Source organism: Schistosoma mansoni (genome assembly GCF_000237925.1).
Source record: "Schistosoma mansoni, WGS project CABG00000000 data, chromosome 3 unplaced supercontig 0124, strain Puerto Rico, whole genome shotgun sequence".
Classification (NCBI taxonomy): Eukaryota; Metazoa; Platyhelminthes; class Trematoda; order Strigeidida; family Schistosomatidae; genus Schistosoma; species Schistosoma mansoni.
Genome location: NW_017386010.1, coordinates 844,603 through 865,336, shown reverse-complemented (window position 1 = coordinate 865,336; position 20,734 = coordinate 844,603). Strand labels below are relative to the sequence as shown.

General features: G+C 36.9%; 1 protein-coding gene across 1 annotated transcript in view; it reads left to right on the top strand.

Moving 5' to 3' along the window:
• Positions 1–9,300: 9,300 nt before the first annotated feature.
• Positions 9,301–20,734, top strand: part of Smp_138100 (hypothetical protein) — a gene marked incomplete at its 3' end in the record, with an annotated part of 87,411 nt that continues 75,977 nt past the window's right edge. The window contains exons 1-3 of the mRNA XM_018791273.1: positions 9,301–9,390; positions 9,428–9,735; positions 14,557–14,757. Coding sequence (XP_018645550.1) covers positions 9,324–9,390; positions 9,428–9,735; positions 14,557–14,757 — 576 coding nt within the window. The 5' untranslated portion in view covers positions 9,301–9,323. The remainder of the gene's footprint in view (positions 9,391–9,427; positions 9,736–14,556; positions 14,758–20,734) is intronic.

The following is a 20,734-nucleotide window of genomic DNA, read 5'->3' as shown; positions in this document are numbered from 1 at the left end:
AACCCGGGTCCAGGGTTTCCTGTTGACCACATCCAACCACCATCTTACCTCGATAGACTGGTATATATATGAATGAGTATTTGTGCATTTCATTTGGTAGTCCGATACACTTTCTCCTTCAACTAGTCAGTTGGGGGGAGGGCAACGCGCTACATGCCGTGTATCACCATGAGATTTAGAACACCTCACGTCACAACAGTATCTACCATAAGCCGGCTCTAATCAGCCAACGAAAGCTTGTTGGGAGCTTGAATTATTAGAACATAAGTAAAAGTAAGTGACATGCCTGGTCTTCATTTCTAAAAATATTTTCTTCGAAGACACTTTCGAAAAACCAAGGATATTCCCTGATGTTCTGAGTAGTCATATAAAATGATAAAACTTAATTTATTTATTTTTCTAGTTGAAACAGACTTTCCTCATTCCAATGTTATGATTGAACGTCTATCTTATTTCAACAGTTTCCCTGTTCTAGTATTATATATCCTCATTTGAATGTTGTCTGACATTTCAACCTCGCTACAGACATTAGCTGCCATAATTTGTTAGCTATCATAGGTTGTTGTAACGAACCCTACAAATCTATAAAGAAAGAATTTTCCTCCGGTTGTAAACGAACCCAATAAATACGGTAGAAACCTTCGAGTTGGTGTTTGCAATGCATTTCACATAATTTCGTAATAATGGTACCGTTTTTGAACATAATCTCACGTTTTGGCTGCCAGATTGGACATATCACTCAGCAGTGCGATTGAATACACCATGAGAAACCGACACATATTTTATCAATCTCTAGCTAGCGAATATTGAATTCATTAATTAAACACTATTTACACGGATCCTCTGCTTCTATATGTACCTGCTAGTTCGGCCGCTACTATGGCACCATGTTTGTACAATCAGCCAAATGCATTATGGCATAGCTGAACACGATCACCGGTGGTCTAACGAAGGATAGAGAAAAAACAATGCAAATCTCTGTTCCTACACACCAAGTCAACCTAGCCTCTACATGAATGTAATGTGTGCTGTGCGTTTTCAATGAACTTGCCTTGTTCTTCCAGAACTTACCTCTTACACCAAAGGAATTATAAGTGCTCAAGCTTCTCAAGAAATACTTATTTTCATTTCTAATCCTCATCTTATATAATCTGTGGTAATAATTTAATCGTTTGGTTTCTCTTCGATCATTTCCACAAAAACAGTTAGTATTTATGTTGGGATATACAATTTCAAATGTTATCCTTTTTTCACGGAAATAGGATATATGTTCGTTGTAGCACATCCAGTTTTCAAAGTTCAAAATGAATAGCAGATCAAGTAATATAGGGCAGTTTTTTATTCATTTAGTGGATGGTTATCTTATTTTAAAGCATAATTTTATTATGGATTACATTTCAATCCCTAGCTTTTACTTCATTTGCTTTTACCCATCCTCCTAGTTGGAATGTGATACAGTAGCGGGTTCATAGGAAGATACATGGATAACTTTAGATGACAGGGAGGGATGGCGAAAAAGGGTATGCTACGGGTTCTTGCTCATATGTTGTATGTTATTGAGTATTTCGGATGTCGTCAGTTATCAGCTATTAACAGCATTTTTTGCCATCACACTTCAGCTTCCGCATTGTTTGTGCTTGTTATATAGCTTGTATTCTAGTTAACTAGTAGTTTGATGTAGATTTTGAATATTAATTCGATCTAATGTAGCTGTGTGTTATAGTGTAAATTCGAACAAGTGAATTTCACTATATATGAAGTCAAAAATAGACCATTGCCAGACATTTGAAAAAAAGGGCCTCAAAAACACAACATACGATTTGTGACCCCACATGATGTTGATGAACAAGGATGTCTGGTAGTTGTTTGGTAAACGCAGGCTGAGACAACTTTGTGTTAAACTATATCAGAACACTATACAAGATTTTAATATACAAAAATAAATAATCCTTACCATTATAATCATGATCATTTTTGACGGAACTGACAAATTAATATGTAGCTTTTCTGAGAAAGCAATATTATACGAGTAATAATTCAAACTAGTAGCCTTTTCTCCCTCTTTCTAGACAAATACAGGGGCTGTATATTGTTACGTCCAATTATGAGTTTTGCCCGTTCCAACTATTGAAGTACTGGCCGTCGATATTCGCAAATCACGAACCCAAGTAGGCAAGAGAACGAAAACCCCAAATTAGATACCAAGTTTATTCGCAATTCACAAATAATCGACCAAAGTCGTTCTAACAACAATTATTATAACAATTACAGAACAAACCTTCAACTTTGTAGGTTCCCGGAGCGAAAAACTTCCAAATACCAAACCAATGACAAAAAAACAAAATGTCCGAAAAGAATGATATAAACAAACAAGTCCAAAGGTTAAGTAAAACAAACACATCCAAAAACACAGTAAAATTGATGTACAGTAGAAAGGTTTTGATCAGCCAAATGTCTTCAGTTCTCCCGTAACATATATTACATTGCTACAAGTGTCACACTAACTAGTCACAAACTCTTAATAATTAAAACGATTCATTCTCATTTCGAACGTGGTAACTGAACTATGTTGTTAGTGAGTACGAATTTATGATGTGTTTGTTATACAGTTAAGCAATGAATCTATAAACAAAATCTGCAATCGCTGATCAAATTATAAGCAAAGATCCAACGCATATTGGTGAGTAATATCTAGATAGTGCTTTCTAATGATGTCATTGTTGTATGTTAACTGTGAATTGCCAGTAGTCTTATGAACGTTATATTAAACGACTAGGTCAAATTGTAGGAGAGGATAGTGAATGACAGGGTCAGAATATGACTTGAAAAGAGTGAATAGATTGGTTTATCCAGAAATTAGAGCAGCCTGCGTTTGCAGCAGAATATTTGTGGGTGACAATCAACGGGTCATGTTATGTGTGGTCACAAACCAGAACGGGAGATCAAAGGTCATGTTTTTTAAATAAACATTTCACAGACGATAGTGGTAACTGTATGGGTTGTAAGAATTGATGAAAAGTCCAAATCGTAATAAAGCTAATTACAAAAATGGTACGAGTACCAAAACGATCCCTAACTAAGCGAGTTATTTTATCGCGTGTAACCTCACCACATCATCCACTGGGATTGTCATCTTTGTTGAAACTCACCATAAAGTAGTTTCTTCAACTTTGGGGTAAATTAGGACTAGACTGGAACAAAGGGATTCTGGAGGAAGAAGGCAGTCGTTGGTTGAAATTTTTAAGTGACTTTCCGAGGGTTGAGAGCATTGATTTTTCACGCTCCATACTGTTTCCGCACACAGAATCCGTTCTATTGGAAATTCATATATTCAGTGAAGGTTCCGACCATATCATGCCTGAAGCTTACGACAGCAATGTTAGCAGCTTGCATAGGGTCTCGATTGCAATCCAAGTTAGATATCAAGTTTACAGAGGTAGATGGATTCTCTGGTCGTCCTACATTACATTAGCAATGAGAACAGCTATGACGAGGCTGACAAGAGATTGTTTTTGCTGCAAAGAAAGAACGCCGATCCTCTCTAACAAATAATGGTACCCTTAACAGCGATCAGGATAGAAGATGGCGATTATCCATTTCTATCAGTCGGTAAAAAATTAATTTTGACCCGTCACAAAATATGGCAGATGTATTGAGAAGCACTATGGTTGTGTATTTACTTGTCTAAGGTTGAGAACTATGGATCTGAAGGTAGCATATAGGTTGACTACTGACTTGTGCACTTCGGCACTGATGGAATTTGTCAGTTGAAGAGGTTATGCAATAAATATATGGTAGGGACGGATCATATTATGTGGAAGCTGAACGCGGATACCGAAAATGTCTTCGAGGTTGGGTACAGGAGCTTACAAACTCTGACATGTTAAGAAGGGGATGGACTAAAATTACAATCCTCCGGCTGCTAGTCATTAGAGAGGAGTATAAGAGCGAGTGATTCGCCCTGCATTTAAGGTAATGGGTGGTGTTGTAAAAAAAAAACAAACTTTGACATATGAGTGCCTTGATAGTTTCATGATTGAAGCTGAACGTATGATCAACAGTGGACCTCTAAATCCCATCACAGAAGACTGAAGAGAGCAAAAATTTTGGCGTGACACTCAGTCTTTAAGTTTTTGGCAAAATCTTACCACAGACAAAGAATGAGTAGCGTCTAAAACCCCATGTAAGCTTGCTGGAAGTTCGTGTTCCTTTGTACAGCAAATCTTTCTGTTGATCGCCCAAAATACCGTCATAGTTAGGAGACTTATATATACGACGCAACGTTTTAGCGAAACTTCTAAACTGATTCAGTACTTGAAAGTTCTCGTAACGAAACGAACACTTACAAAGTAAACACCTAGTTACTCTTAATTGTCGCAGACAGTTATTCATTAAGAATATTGATATACCTCCCTATCAAACTACGATGAAGACAAAAAGAGAAATTGTGCAAACGTTTGTTGATACATCATTATTATTGGGGAAGGAAAAGCAACATTTAGTGCAGTAAAATAAGTTGACAAGTTATTTATATAGTTGGGTTAAAAATACAATCACAAATAATTTCTTATAGTAGACAGTTTTTGTCATGTTTTCACACATTCTTATATTCCGAACCATGTTTTTATCGTAAAGAAGACTCTCAAAAGATAAGCGTTAGAGAAACTGAAGCCTTACCCAACTATTAGTGGTTCCTAAACAAAAATTGTCGACTTTTCTCTCCGCTGACATCGTGAAGCGTTCGCAATATTCCTCAACGATATGTTGTTTGTGTATTTTTTGGCTCCGCTAAATATGTACACACTGTTCGCTTCACCTGGAGAATGAAATTGTTATTATTATGGAACAGCGTGAAATATACTTATATACATTCACATGTGGAGAGTCGAGCTTTCACAGTCCCCACATCAGTAGCAGCGACCCGCTTACCAGTTCGGTCCTTAACACTTCCTAGTACTCCATCTATTGACAGTGAAGACAGAATCACTGGCCAAATATTTTATTTATCTTCTGAAGACAATCTACTGCTTCATGAACCACGAACCATCCGTGGGTGTTACAAGAATGATTGCAAAGCTTTTTAAACGGTTTTACGACAAATTCCCAACAGTCCAATGTTACACATAACACTGATCGTCATTTCAGAAACTGAGACCTCAAACGTCACACGTTAGTTAAAGTTATCACTGTTTTCGTTTCACTGTTAGACCTTGAGGTTTGTGTTTACGATCAATTGTTCACTGAAACATCACACACATGTATCTTAATCTCATTCCATCCACTAATTTACTTTCGGCCTGAATGTAATGTGCGTGGTTAGTCTGAGACGTGATAAAATTATTCATTCCCATTTTTTGGAATTCATTTAGCACACTTTCAAATTCAGTCCAGCTTCCAAAACGCTTGTTCAGTGTTATGCGTTAAAACACTTCCCTTCCGTCGATTAAAATATCTCCTGAATATAAAGCTCTACAAACAGCACTGGGTAATGGTTAAAAAGATGTTCATCGCAATAATACTTTACTAACTGAAGAAAGTATTGCTACCACTTAAAACTTACCGGTTATTTAAAAATTTCTTTTTAATCCTTGAGTAAAACAGCGATTCACACAAACTTCACGTATCTATAACTGTTAAGTTATTCTTCTTGAACTGTTTTCCAGACCTTATCAACTTTTAAACAAAGACGATGAGGTTCAGTAAAACAATTGACATCTCAGACCAAGTTATGAAGGAACAATGGAGCCGACTTGTACACTAAAAGGCAGAGAAAGCCCGATTGGTGTTGTTCGCAATTATTTTGTGATATTACTTCAACCAAAGACTACTTAAATATGTGAGCACTTACAATTCATGCAACCTAACGCACAACCAACAAACTCACAGCATTTGAAATGAGGAGTGGTCGCTTCATGCTAGGCTGTTTAAGGCCGTTAAAGCGAAACGGCTGGAAGCCTTGAGCAAACCTGACGTTTTTACTGTCCCTATGAGCGTCCCTGTTAACTGGTTTGTGATTATTTGCTGAAGCGTTTCTGATATTTGCACGAGAATAAGTCATAAGTGCAAAATCGTATGATTTTGGGACTTTGATACATCGTGACAACTAATTAATGCAGTATAAATGTTTTAAATTCTTGGAATCAACCTTTAGGTTCCTTAATTCATTTTTGGAATTCATAATATATATACCAGTAACCAACTTACCATGATATTAGACATTAAAATGGTCCTCAAAATCTCACTTCACGTCCTGTTTCGCATTTCAAATATGAGGTTTCCAAATTTCTGATCATTCTTTCTCACTAACCTATGTAATGTTGATTTATGTCTACGCCAAAAGATGAAGTACCGAAAATTATCAGGTATTATTTCCTTATGAAATCCATATACCAGTGAAATTGGTTTCTCTTGAAAAACCAGATTCTTTATTAAGCCGTACGCATCTTGACTAATAAGTGTCTAGAATGAACTGTGACCTCATCATTTTTAATACTTCTTCCAATCATCCAAAAATTTCAAATCTCTTTGTGTAGTTTTCAGGAATCCTTCAACTTGAGTTAGATAATTTTTTAACTGTCAACACAACCGTCATGAGGCAAAACTCACTCACTCAAACTAAGAGATATACAAGTCTACAAATCATCGAAACGACTAATATTAGTACAGACGGGTGGCTAGGCTATCACCCATCGGACATTTCCAAGGACCTGGGTCCGTGTAGAAATATTAAAAAGTAAACGCGAAAGAGGTCTATAAAGAACAATCTTATTTCCATTTCTGCACTCGGTTAGATAAAGTTAGCCCGGTGGCACTTACCTATGTAGATGAAGTTAAAATGTGGTGATCCGTAAAAAGTGAAAAAGAAGTGACACATAAACTTTCAGTAAAATAAGTTTTTGCAGGATAATAAATAGTAAGTGATGTTCATGTGATCATCAGGGAGAGTACAAGTTGTAATTAAAGGGAGTGAAACGTCCAACTCATGTCTGTGATATCTGTATGACCCTTTGTCAGTGTTGGAGTGAATTTGACAGAAATGTCTTCGTTTTTCAGATTTGCTCGACTACTTATACTGGTGATTTGCATGAATATTTGTGTCACTAAACTCTTCAGTGGACTGACAAAGTTCCTAGATGTTTACTAAATGAGCAACTGATAAGGAAAAATACCTGAACCATCGATAATGGATAGAGATAGCTATTAGAAAACATTATTCAATAATAATCAAAAGTAAGTTTGTCAAAGGAGTTTATATTGTTAGTCTCACCGGCTTTATCAATCACATTACGTGATTGCTAAGTCGTCATTAATGATTATCTAGTGGTAATGTGTATTTCTGTGTTACGTGACTCGGAAATATCAAGAGTTTGTGGCATTAACGGTTTCGAGCTATCTAATTATTTACAAATTGCGATCCAGAAATATTTGTTTACTTGGCGTTAATCTTATCATTAGACAGTCTAACTGCTAAACTCAAATACATATAACAACAATGACTGTGATGGGTCTGGTGGAAAATGTTGAAAGGCGGTTCAAATAACTGGTAAATTCAATTGGCATAAAGATGATATAATACAACGCATGTACACGTCAGCTCAACATGTATTCTAATGAGAAATATAACAATAAAAAACTTGGCAGAAAATATTTCAAAGTTGGGATATGACTTATGGAACCACAGTTAGGAACATGATAGGTATCATATGGAATTCTCATAAGTGGTTGCGGTAGTTATCCCGGTAACATTCATAAACATGTAATGATAATCAGAAGTAAGAAGTGTCGAATTTATTTTAAATCTAATGTGGCTCTTGGTAGCGAATTGTCATTTGTAGCTATTATTTATAAATTAAGTGATAAACGATCTTTGGAATGGTTCATATGAAATATATATATCTAGTCCAAGTAAAAATCTTTGCATATCAATAAGTACAAAAAACATGTTAAGTCATCCAGCAATAAAAATTGCCTGGATTATTTTCGGGATTCAAGTTATTCAACAAATACTAAGTATAAAAGACCAGTTATGAGAAGTGGTAATGATCCAAAGGGAACAAGATCAGACGCTTTGTATCGCAGCCAATTCACGGGTTCGCGTGATGCTACTGACATTGTCACTCGTTTGATTCAGTAAAAATCCAGATAGTCTAGGTAAATACTTGACTGTCATCGGGTTAATGACCTGAAATGTGCTTAATATTTCAGAACCTTCATAACCAAAGCTCACACAAGCTTCTGGGAAATTGTCCCTATTCTTCGGCAGTGGAACTGGAAAATTAGAAAATAAGTCAGGCAGTGTTTGAAAGAAAAGATATTAGGGGATGGTTCATAGTTTAAAATCGAGTAAAGTTTTAGGTGAAGAAACAGGATGGAAAATTAGAGAGGGACAACCGTCCAAAACTTGCTTACAATTATTGCCAACTTACGTATATTTACGTGAATCTGTGAAATAATAACAGGCTGCGCTTCTTTAATTGGTCTTACCGATGTAATATACTTATCCCAAGATGATAGATTTATCATGATGTGACTACCTGATCTATATGACCACATCATTGTCCTCGATGAAACACTCAAAGGATTGTACAAAAAAAGGCTAACACTCAGGTGTGTTCACACTTTTTCTAATTAAAGGTTCCCCCATTTGAAATGCTCTCCTAGATGTAGTGACCACATTCCCCTAAGTGGATAGTCTTAGTTGCTAGTATCCAGCATCTATACTAACCTGAGACAAACGCATTCACTCAAACAACAAGATATACAAATCCGCAAAACATGATCAAAACGACTAAAATAAATGAAGTCCAGTGACTAGACTACCATGTATTGAACATAATCAAATGCCTAGAACCTGTGGTTGGTCCTAGTAAAAGAGCTGATCCAAGATATAATTATTGTATTGCAATAGCACCTGTTTCTACCGTCATTTATTTCCAAAGCAGACTAGCTTTGAAATAAATGTCATATGCCCCAGCGTTAGTGAATTTGAGTGTCTAGGTTACTCATATCTGACGATATCAGAGACCGGGTAGCGTACGTTAGCTCCATAACGTGAGCGTAAATGAATTACGCTAGCTTGTAACAGAGATGTTGACATTTCGAATTTCTCTGAAAGTGTAGTTTGATCAGACAAACAGTTTACATGTTGTGAGGCACATGTTTTGCCTCATTTTATTGAAAGTAAAACCTAGATTTGTTTTTTGAAAGTGCTTGTTGTTCTGTAGTAAACACCACGAAAAACCGAAATCGCGTGAATTTGATTATGTTAATCTACAAGCGTGTTTAGATAGTTTCAATCAGCAATTACTAGATATGTGATTTAAATGAGTAATCTAGAGGCTAGCCGAATTTTGGCTTCAGCTCTTAAAGATGTTGATGAAATTTTGAAAGGTAAAAATGTCAAGAACGTCATTTTACATTCATATAGTGAATAACTATGAAACAGATGAAGGTTATGACGCTGAGATCAATAATGACAGGCGGAATATATTACCAGAAATCTCATTTCAGGATGCTGAAGGAAAACATTGTATTGAAAACCTAAACGATTGCAGAAACTTACCTGATGAGACATATCTTTACAGAGCCGGGAAAGACTTTTCCGTTCTAATTAATAGACTTCAAATTTGCATCAACAAACTGAATCAATCAACACCTGCGGCTTCAATCTGCACATCGGAATACCAAGCTCTGGATTTTAGAGTAACCGAGAACAGTTCATTTGATATTGCTCATGTACGTTTTTACAACTTACCATTATAAATACTATTTGGTTATGGACTTTCGTCTACACACTCCTATTTTTTATTTTAAAAAAACAGCTCCTTCTGGTTTTGGTCATATGTAAACAAAGCTGGCTCGTAGATTTTCTAAACACCGGAAGAGATCTGTCTCAAATTAGCTCATACGGATAACATATAATAGGACTTCAATGTTGTCTTGAAATTTATGTTACTGACATGATACGTAGACCTACAGAAGATCACTTTTAGTTACTAGACATTGTAACATAGTGCATACGCTTTCTAATCACTTAGATCAGAATCCACATTCAATCAGTACTAGCGGACCAGATAAATATTACAAGATACTACTCAGTAGTCATTCAGTCATACAACACCACCTTAAAACCACGTGTCTTTGAACTGATACGTATTTGGATTAGTTGTGATGTAAAATGCTCACTTGGATCCAAATAAAAACTGAGAATATGCTCCTAATTATTTTGATTTTTCGTACATGATTGGAATAACAATTCATATAACCTAAGAGTGAAAATATCGATTTAGGAAGCCATGAGTTATGTTTTTCTGAGTAAAGTGAATCGGTTTCCATATTTTCATCTTGGACTCAAAATAAATAGTAATACATTGCCAAACAAAATCATCTAATATTTTTTGTACATGTTTTGCTTGTGTTCAGATGAATAGATTTGACCGTAGTATATACAAATACAAACTCGCTAAACAATCATAATAAGGTATATGACACCTTTTGGAGAGAGATTCGAAAATTTACGCAACACCATGTCCATCGAAGTCTAATTAAGATCACGAGTGATCAACATTAGACCACCAGTGGAAACCTGGAAGCACTGGACGGCGGTCTAACATTGTTCAGTTCATGATCTCAATTAAAGCACAACAATCTTCACAACCCTACACTGATAACTCATAAAATTATCAGGAACTAGGGCAGACCGTAGACGTCCGACTTTTAATCGTCTGCAGAAATGTGGTTTTTGTTTTTCCAACTTGAAGATGTAAATGGAACACTTCGTAATTGTTTGTATAAATACTTTGATTTCTTAGGAGCTGTATTTAATGCGAGCTATTTGTTTAAATATATTCATTCTAGTTTATCATACATTTTTTAGATGGACGTTTAAAATCCATAGCAGTTCCATATGCCACTTCTTTCATAACTCTAGAACATAGTTGTATCATGAGATATTGAATGTAATGTATACGGAACAGATTTATCAGTGAATTCATTAATTCCTTAAAACTCATCAGGTGAACTGAAATAACCAGTCTTTGTTTAGAATATGAGTCTAAGGTAAAGATTTCTTAGTGTTACTGAAGATCAAATTTCAATGATGAGTCCCAATGACTAGCAGAACTATGTGTGATTTATATTCTGTTGTTCTCAACATTTCAATTTTTAATAATATGGATCAGAATCAAAACACAAACCGTGAAGTACCATTGTAAAGGAATAAGCCTTTATGATTCAGTATTTCGTACAATGATAAATTGAGGTGAAAATATTGACTCTTTTTGTTAATCGAAATTCGATAGAGAAGTCAAATGTGGATCCTAAATGAGCAAAAATAGGCTAAAAATTATTGCGGTCCATAGTGATTATGTGAAACATGTTAAGTGACAGCTTATTGTGAAGGTTGACCTTTATATTTGGTCTTACCACCTCATAAAGAGGTGTATATACAGTAAAGATTTGCAAGTGTCTTTAACCTAATTGGTGTACTTACTTGAAAACAAAACAACTTGATTCACAAACATGAAAATGTTGTGTTTGAGCTGCTATTGTAAATTTTCGTTTTTCACCTACTCTGTGTCTCAGCACTTCTGAGCATTCACTAATCAACTTCGATCCATTAATTCAATGAGTAAGCAGATAACAAGTACTTTTACTTCATTTTTGAATATCCCCCAGGTTTTATTTTGTCAATCGAAAATTCATTTAAATAGGCCCGTCAACCTTTTCGCTAAAGTTAGCCCGCATTTTTATAAAAGCTATAAGTTAAGGATTTTGGCTTAATACTTAATGATGAGCTTAACTTTAAGGTCAAATTAAATCGCGATATAATCTGTGTAAAATGTATGGTTGTTTGTTACTATGTAGAAAATGAGAGGGTTTTTAAACTGAAAAAATAAGGTTTCGAAAGTTTATTATGAAATAAGTTTATGTTCTGCAATATATAATTGTATATACAAAATATTGAAAAACATAAATACATCATATTATTAACTCAAAGAAGCACAGCCGTGCTTTTGCTGCTACGTTCGATAATATATGAATTATATATGACTTCTAAACTTATTTGAATGACTTGCATCGAACTAATTTTTGACGGTAAGCTCAATGAATTATTGTAGGCCTCTCTCAGTTTAAAACTATTATAAGGAAATTTATCTTTATAAACTATAGTCCTGGAAATTAAAAATTCAAGTCCCTTGTAACAACTTCATTCTAAAAAATTCATGAAAGTTTTACAACCAGCGTTACCTGTAGATTTCTGTTCTATTTAGAGATTTTCGCATAGTTGGACATTTATAGATGTCGTTACACGAAAAGTAAGGTGATATGAATATAGAAGAGAAGGTAGGGTGCTCATTTTTTGAGAATACGAATTTAGGTCACTGTAAAATTAACCACTAACTAAAGTTTGTGATCTTATTTGGATTTTTAGTCTAATATTCGACTTAAGTGACTTCACAGATCTAGAGAGGCCTAAACATGTAGCCTAACAGATTGTTTAATCCTTGTCTTTTAAGCTGAAACATTTGATATTTCTGTTTCTAAATGCTACATGGTGAAAAGTCATTAAATCATTTTCCATTGGCCATAAGGTGTCAGAAAAACAGTGTAAATAAACTACCGAGTTTGCTTAGACGCACTAAATATCAGTAGACAGAATAGTGTACACAATTGCATTCATAGACATTTGGATATCGTGTTAAAACTTGATATCGTACAGTTGGTTATAAGATACCCTATCCCTGAGAGCGTTTCATGAGTTACTTTCGTGATGATCTATACAATATATTACAACGAATTCCTGTACATTACTCCAATTTTTATCGCTGCCTTATTTCATTGAGTCATAGACAGAATACAAGGCTAAAATGTCTAGACTTTTCCATGAAGCTCCCAATTACAGAGTTAACTTATAAATGGTGAACAAAACTATTTAACGTTCTTGAAAGTTGGCTTCACTTGGATAACTGCTGAAAACCAAGGGATATTGAAAAACTCCTTTGTCTTTCTGGTTTGATACTAGATAAGGGGTATCAGCCCCTGCTCCTTCTAACACTGGAATTGATTTCATAGAAAGCACGTTACTTACAAATCAATGAGTTGAAGTTAACTGGTTCATATTTCAAAACTTGGCTATTTTGCAATTATATACACAATCATATGGTGATATCGAAAATAATTTGTTCCTCCATTACACACCTGAACTCAAGTTTTTGTAGATCCTAAATAGAAAAGTCTTAAACAACAGTCTAGTGCTCCATCATCTTCAGTGATTGTCTAGTTGAAGTCAGTCCTTGATGTCAACTATCCCCACTAAACATCATATTCTAATCAGTTCAAAAGTCAAAATAGGTTTCTCTTATTTTTTTTATAATATCTAATAATTCTGCTGTAAAGTGAATTATTAATATAAGTCACTGAATCGATTGTCGTGTTCAGACAAATAATGTGATCAATAAAAACTCGGAAATGCGCAACCTTTGTTTCGTATCAGAACTACCTCAAATAATCTGATGTACCTCTATAAATAAGTTATAACACTTCAATCACACTACTTCTTGTACATATACTTCAGATAGAATTTCACAAAAACACCAAGTGTAGCCGAATATTTATTCATTTTCTTTCTCATCAATATTTACACAATATAAACAATTAGCGTTTTTATTTTGAAGATAATTCAAGGTATCCTTGCATAGATCACTGACCATTTCGTTTGGTTAGCGAGTTTTATTAGATCTTAGTTTTTTTCAATCAAAGACTCAGCTTCACTATCCAAATACAGTTTTAATTATGCTGAAATGAAATAAAAAGACAATATATATGTATATATACATATATATGACTTCATAATACTGTGGGGTTTTCGTAAAATATTGCAAAACATAGTTTTAATGAGTAGATTTACAGAATAGTTCTTTCTACCAATGTTAAATTATGGCCCGATTTTGAAGTATTGTAGTGGTTCATTCTATTAGCTAACTTAGTGAAGAAAACAGTAAGCAATAATAATCATGCTTTGCCAGTTTAAGTTGAAAATATTATCTCTAGCCTTCAGTAAATGTGTTTAAACAAATGTCGCGACTAATAGTTTATGGTGTTTGTTGACATGTCTCATAATCGATCTTAGAACCATAGATATATCCAATCATTGCGTTCCCTTAGACATTGTTCCAAAATTAAGCTACAATGTTTACTGCACAAGTTCATTCAGTCTGGTGCTTTTTCTTACTATCGCTGGAACTATTGTTACTTCTACCATAATATTCTTCATCATTCTCTGTTGATATCTTATGGAGAATATGACCGGTGTGCATATGTGCATAGTTCCTATGTTGCTTTCTTCTGACTTGAGATTCGTACTTTGCCAACTCTTATGACATTTAATATGATTTCTAGATTTGCTATTCCCACACTGTTGCATAGTGTTATTGTTTTCGAATAATGAGAAGACTTAAGAGTATCCCAAACTTAACTTTATCAAATTATGCTTTAACTATGTTGTAATTATAATGGTGATAATTATTATCACAACCTTTTTCAAATTCCTTTTAGCCCACAACCACACAACGTACTAAATTCAACTTGAATTTAATTGAACAACCTCAACAAATGATATCTCAATACATGTTTCCCCCAAATGAATTTAGTACATACCTCAATGATAAACGCTTTCATCAACGAATAACTAAATTACGAGGACAAGTACAAGCACAAGCTAATCGTATTGCAGAACTAGAGAAAGATGGAAACCCAGTAAGTTAGTAGTCGTTTTATTTATCACTGATGTCTTCATTATGATTTTTTTAACGATAAGAAAAAGTTTTGATAACGTTGTGTTCTCTAGGCTGGCTGGGTTCCGCCGATTATCGTAACCAATATTTACAGATTTTGAATGACAAAGCTAGAAATCATTAGCATGTACATTCACTCATTGTCCTCAAGTTATCCTATGAATTCCTTTAATTTCACTGATTAATATTCTCTTCTTGAATTGTCTTTTCGGTGCCTAATCTTTTCTACCACCACTAATACTGTTACTACTCCTGCCATTCTGGGACTTTCCTTGACCATTTCATATCTCTGTACTGATGAGGCATGGTAACTTAAACCGATGTACACATGTCTCAGGTTCGACATTATATATGAATGACTGACATTCAGAAAACGTCGTGATTGTTAACAAAGTCACGAGAACAAAGTTTACAATCAAGTTATGTCATAAAAGTTTTGTCACGATGTTATAAACAGTAGAGAAAGGTTGATATGTTTTTAATTACTTACATGTTTCAGTAGGCAGAAATGTATGAATTTTTTTAACAGTTGTTTTACTCCACATATCTATCACACAGAATTGGAGTCACCTGAAGAGAAAATACTGACTAGACAAAGTGTAAATTTAAATCTATGTATGCATGATGTACTTTTTTCAACTTCATACATTGGTTGGTCACTATATAGCGATCAATATCGTGTTTGTCTGGTCCTGTAAGCGCTGATCAAGTTGTAGTGCAGCCACCAGTCTAGCTGACTCAGGATTGAGTGAAATGTGTTTATATGTTCAGTGTATGTAGATGGTCGACAGGGAACCTCGGACCTAGAGGTTTATGACATTTCGGACTCCTTAGTAATTCCCACCTGTAATCTTGCCAAATAACCAATCAAAGTGGATCAGTGATAAAAGAGCCAGATTAATACGACAGTAGTCAGCGCTCCATGGTCAGTCAGGTGTAAAAATCTCAATTGCTGCTTGAATAACTCAGTCATAACATCTCAGACTTTAGGACAGGGTTACTCGAGTTCAAACCTATCGGGGACTATTATTATTTTCCTTAAAATACCATGTACGCCTTACTGACAAGTTCCAACTAGGTTTTTAACCCAAGTCACGTAGGATTTCCAATTAACTTCTTCCAATAATCTAGAATTTACAAGCGCTCTGTTTCTAAATAATCAAACCTTTAGCTTATGATGAAGCTGATCATAATATATTAATTACAGAATTAACGGAACCAAATTCACAACGTAGAACTTCGTACGTACGTACATCAGTTCGAGTTGCCATACCACATTAGCACAGAGATGCAGTTGTCGATTCAAATCCCATAGTGGAAGAAGTAGTAAGAGTATAATCAGAAATCCAAAAGATTAGGGTTTGAAGAAATTATTGAAGGAGTATAACACAGTGAAATAAATTTGGAAAGAGAAAAACATAAAGACATGAGAAATTCAGAAGATTAGAATTTGGTAGAACACAAAGAGTGGATGCATCTTCGCCATTGCAAACGATTTTGAGCCATGTCATTCAAGGTCTCTAACCATCGATTGCTATCATCTCGCGAATCACAACCAGGTAGTCTACACCTACCAACATGGCCCAGTCCACTTGTCAGTGACTTCATGGATTTGTGCCACGTTTTGGTCTGGCCACCCCTAGCTTTCTTCCAACCTACTCCTACACCATGAAACATTGCACGTCGGGGCAGTCGGTGGTCGGGCATACGTAACACATGTCCCAGCCATCTCAACTGATGAAGTTTCACTACTTCATCAATCGATTTGCCATCCCTACCTAGTACTCGTTTCCTAACAACCTCATTACTTACCCGGTGGTCCCAGGATATACGAGCAATGCTTCGAAGACACCTATGATCGAACACTAGTAGCCTACGAATATCCTCTACTCTTACCGGCCATGTTTCACTGCCATAAAGTAGGACGGAGCGAACTGCTGCACAGTAAACCCGTCCTTTGGTTGCTAGACGGATATCTCGCCTACGCCACAAATGATGCAAGTTGGCGAAAGCTAGACGAGCCTTCTGTATCCGTGCTGAGATTTCGTCAAACACCAGACCACAAGGGCTGATGAGACTCCCAAGATAAGTGAAGTGGTCTACACGCTCAACTACTTCACTCCCTATCATTAGTTCAGGTGTCGCTGCAACCCAATCCTGAAGTAACATTTTGCACTTCGAGGGAGAGAATCGCATCCCGAACATGCCTGCATTGTTGCTTATGGTGGTTAGAAGACTCTGCATTTTGTCAGCGTCTTCACCAAGTAAAACTATGTCGTCGGCGTATTCTAAGTCAACAAGTGAGCCTCCTGGTAAAAGTTCAACTCCTGGGGGTTTAGCTGATGAAAGTGCTATCTCTAAAAGTATGTCAATGACAAAGTTAAACAAGAATGGTGAGAGTGGACAGCCCTGACGAACGCCACTTGTGGTAATCAGTTCTGATGACAGTTCGCCATAGGCTCTAACTCGACCAGTTGTGTTCGAGTAGAGAGCCTTTATGAGGTTAATGTACTTCTTTGGTACTCCTTTCAGTGACAAACATTGCCATAGAACCTCACGATCAACGGAGTCAAATGCCGCCTTAAGGTCAAGAAATACTACTATTGTGGGACGTCTGAATTTGTGTCTATGTTCTAGAACCTGACGTAGGGTGAATATCTGGTCTATGCAACCACGTCCAGGTCGAAAACCAGCCTGGTTTTCTCTAGTCTGCTCTTCACGAGCTTTGGTTAGGCGACCTAGTATTATTGAAGCTGATATTTTAGACACTATGTTAGTCAAACTGATCCCTCTGTGATTGTCACAGGAGGACTTTTGTCCTTTCTTATAGACTGGCACAATCAGTGATTGGGACCAGTCAGATGGAATTACGTCCAGTTCCCAGATTCTACCTAAGACCTCAGTCAATCTCACTGCTAGTACTGGACCACCATCCTTAAAAATCTCAGGGGTAAACCTGTCAGGGCCTGCGGCTCTCCCTCGCTTCAGATTTCCTATAGCTTTTTCAACCTCACAGAGGGTTGGAGGACTTACGTCAATTTGCCATTCAGGACGACTGGGGATCGTGGGTAATTGAAGCGTGGCTGAAGGCCAGTTGAACTGATCCCTAAAGTGTTCTGCCCATCGATCCAATCTCCTGGATTGAGAATGAATAATATGCCCATCTTTATCTGAGATGGTTTCACTGATATTCGGGTTCCTAATACCGGTTTCTTTAACGAGTCTGAATAGCTGCCTACTGTTACCTATTGCCGCTGCCTTTTCCATCTCTCTTGCTTTCGCTACCCACCACTGTTCACGATCATTACGTAGACTTCTTATAAGCCTGCGCTTAAGTTGACTCCGCTCTTCGTTATGCTCAGAGCCAGGTGGGATGAGTTTACGAGCATCTATCAGTGCGGTAGATGCTGCCGAGATCCATTGTTCCTCCCTAACGTTATGGTTTACCTTACTAGCGGACATCACTGCTGTTTCCACAGCTTTTCGGATGTCATTCCACGCTGCCTCGGGGTGGACACTACTTACATGGCTGCCTAACTGTTTTTCTAGTTGTTCCTGAAATATATTCTTAGCTTGCCTATCATTAAGTAGAACCCTTAGAGGCTTCCCTGCAGTGTCTTTCCTACGTCCAGTAGGTCGCAGACAGATACGTGCTCGCACTAGAGCATGATCTGAATCTAAACATGTGCCCCAGAATGAGCGACAGTCTTCTATCGAGCCCCTCCATCGGTGGCTGATAGCGATGTGATCTAATTGGGTCCAACGTTGGGACGAATTCGGGGGTCGCCATGTCAAAAGATGTTTTTCCTTATGTTTAAAGTTAGTATTTGCAAGAAATAGGCGGTTATCTGAGCACAGCTGCAACAGACGGTCGCCATTATCTGTTCTTTTCGCCATGACACCATAAGATCCACCCAGGTGTCTTTCCCTTTCACTTAGTTTACCTACTTGAGCATTAAAGTCACCTGCTACTATTACTACATCAGAACGCCTAGCTTCTCGGAGAAGGTCAGAAAGTTTCCTGTAGAACTCATCTTTTATATCATCTGAGCTGCAGTCAGTGGGGGAGTAGGCAGAGACGACGAAGAGACAACGACGAGTTTCCCTATCTTTCCGGGTCCTTACTGATCCGTTTAGTCGGACAGCGCATAGACGACTGTCTACTGGGATCCAGTCTAAAAGAGCTAGTTCTGCCCTAGGACTTAATGCTATACCTACTCCAGCGAGGCCACGGGAAGCAGCATCAGGGCTTCCAGATACCCGAAGCGTGTATCGAGATGAAACTTTATTCTGATTAGGTGAGGTCAAATGAATGACACTACTCGGATCTTGTATGCGCGTTTCGGAGACGCAGCACACATCGATGGTGTAAGATTCTAGAGTCCTAGCTAAGGAAGCCTGTTGTCCTATTTGGCACAATGTTCGGACATTAAAAGTTCCTATATGTAGTTTAGAGCGTGGTTTCAGGAGACCAGGAATAACATTCTGTTTATTCGAATCGTTTGCCCTAGCGGTGCGAGGTGATAAAAGGACGAGGGAAGGGTTAGTCGTGGAGATAACAGAGTTATTAGGTGTAGGAAGGATTTGAAAGCGACCAACTTGGTCTCGTGTGCAGTTAAGGGTATGAGGGCTAGTATCACTTCCCGGCTGCCCACACCGTGGAAGGGTATTTCTTGAGGGACCTGAAAAAGAAGTTGGATTAGTGTTGGTCTTAACGACCTGGGAGCGTGACCGCAGTGCCCAAGGGACATCTGCTTGAGGCCGGTCACGCACGGCCTTTTTGTGGGGGATTTTTGATGTGTTAGCTCCGTTCTTCAAAAGTCCTTACCGCCGGAGACGGATATCCGTGGGATAAGGCGAGGTGTGCATTTTTAGGGTCGACCTTTTCTAACCCCACCCCTCCTTGTGGGAAGGCAGCATCGCTGTCATGCTGGTTGTCTGAAGGAAACATCTTACTGCTTTCACACCTCTGTACAGTCAGCAGTACGACTTCGCCTTCGGACCTTGGGATTGCTGCTTTTAGTCTCACCGCTCTTCAACCGACCTGTCTGGCATGGTAGGACCTTGAGGAACGATTGTTCCAGCCAGCGTAGCTCGATTGGATCATCACGATAGGCAAGCCCGACCACCACGTCAAGGTAGCAGCAACGGTCGGAACCAAATTCCATCTGAAAAATTTCTCTTCATCATTTTTAGAAAAGAAAAAGAGAAACTGTCTTCATATTGACAGTATTCTTTCAGTTAATATTTCGAAATGATTTACTGAAACAAAATTTTGATGAAATCATTAATTAACCAGTGTGTTTATGTAGATGTTTTGTCTAGTTAGTCAACAGTCGTTATGATTGCTTATTGTTTACATATAAGTGCCATAATTTTTCTCTCCCCAAAATATGGTTAAAAATTTAATCCTTCCATAAAATACATTAATTTCTTTTTATGTTCAATCACTACACATATTTTCCGAATAAATTAGTCAATTTAATTCCATTTTAATCTTGGTAATTTATTCTATTATCTTGATAATTTTATTGAGTATTATTATTGCTATTACTAATACTACATAGATTATAATTTGAATAAATGAAGAATTGAATGATTTATTTATCTTATAGTTGAAAGCGTGAGTCAATTGAAGCTAGACCACCAGAGAAAACCTGAAAGCACTGAACGGCCGTCTCGCGCCATAGTACTTAACCGATAGACCACTGAGCCGGCATCTGATGGTGTTTATATCTAACTCCAATCAATCCACGAAGTTGAGCAACCGTTCACCAATTGTCTTCAGTGGGTTCCTATCTCACAATAGACCTGGTTTAAACTCCACTGATCACTGCTTTTCATTTGAACTCTTGGATTTACTTCTCGAAGTCAGTCACTAGTCAGCATATGACTGTTATTATCAGGAGTTTTTGTGGAGATTTAGTATTTTCATAGTT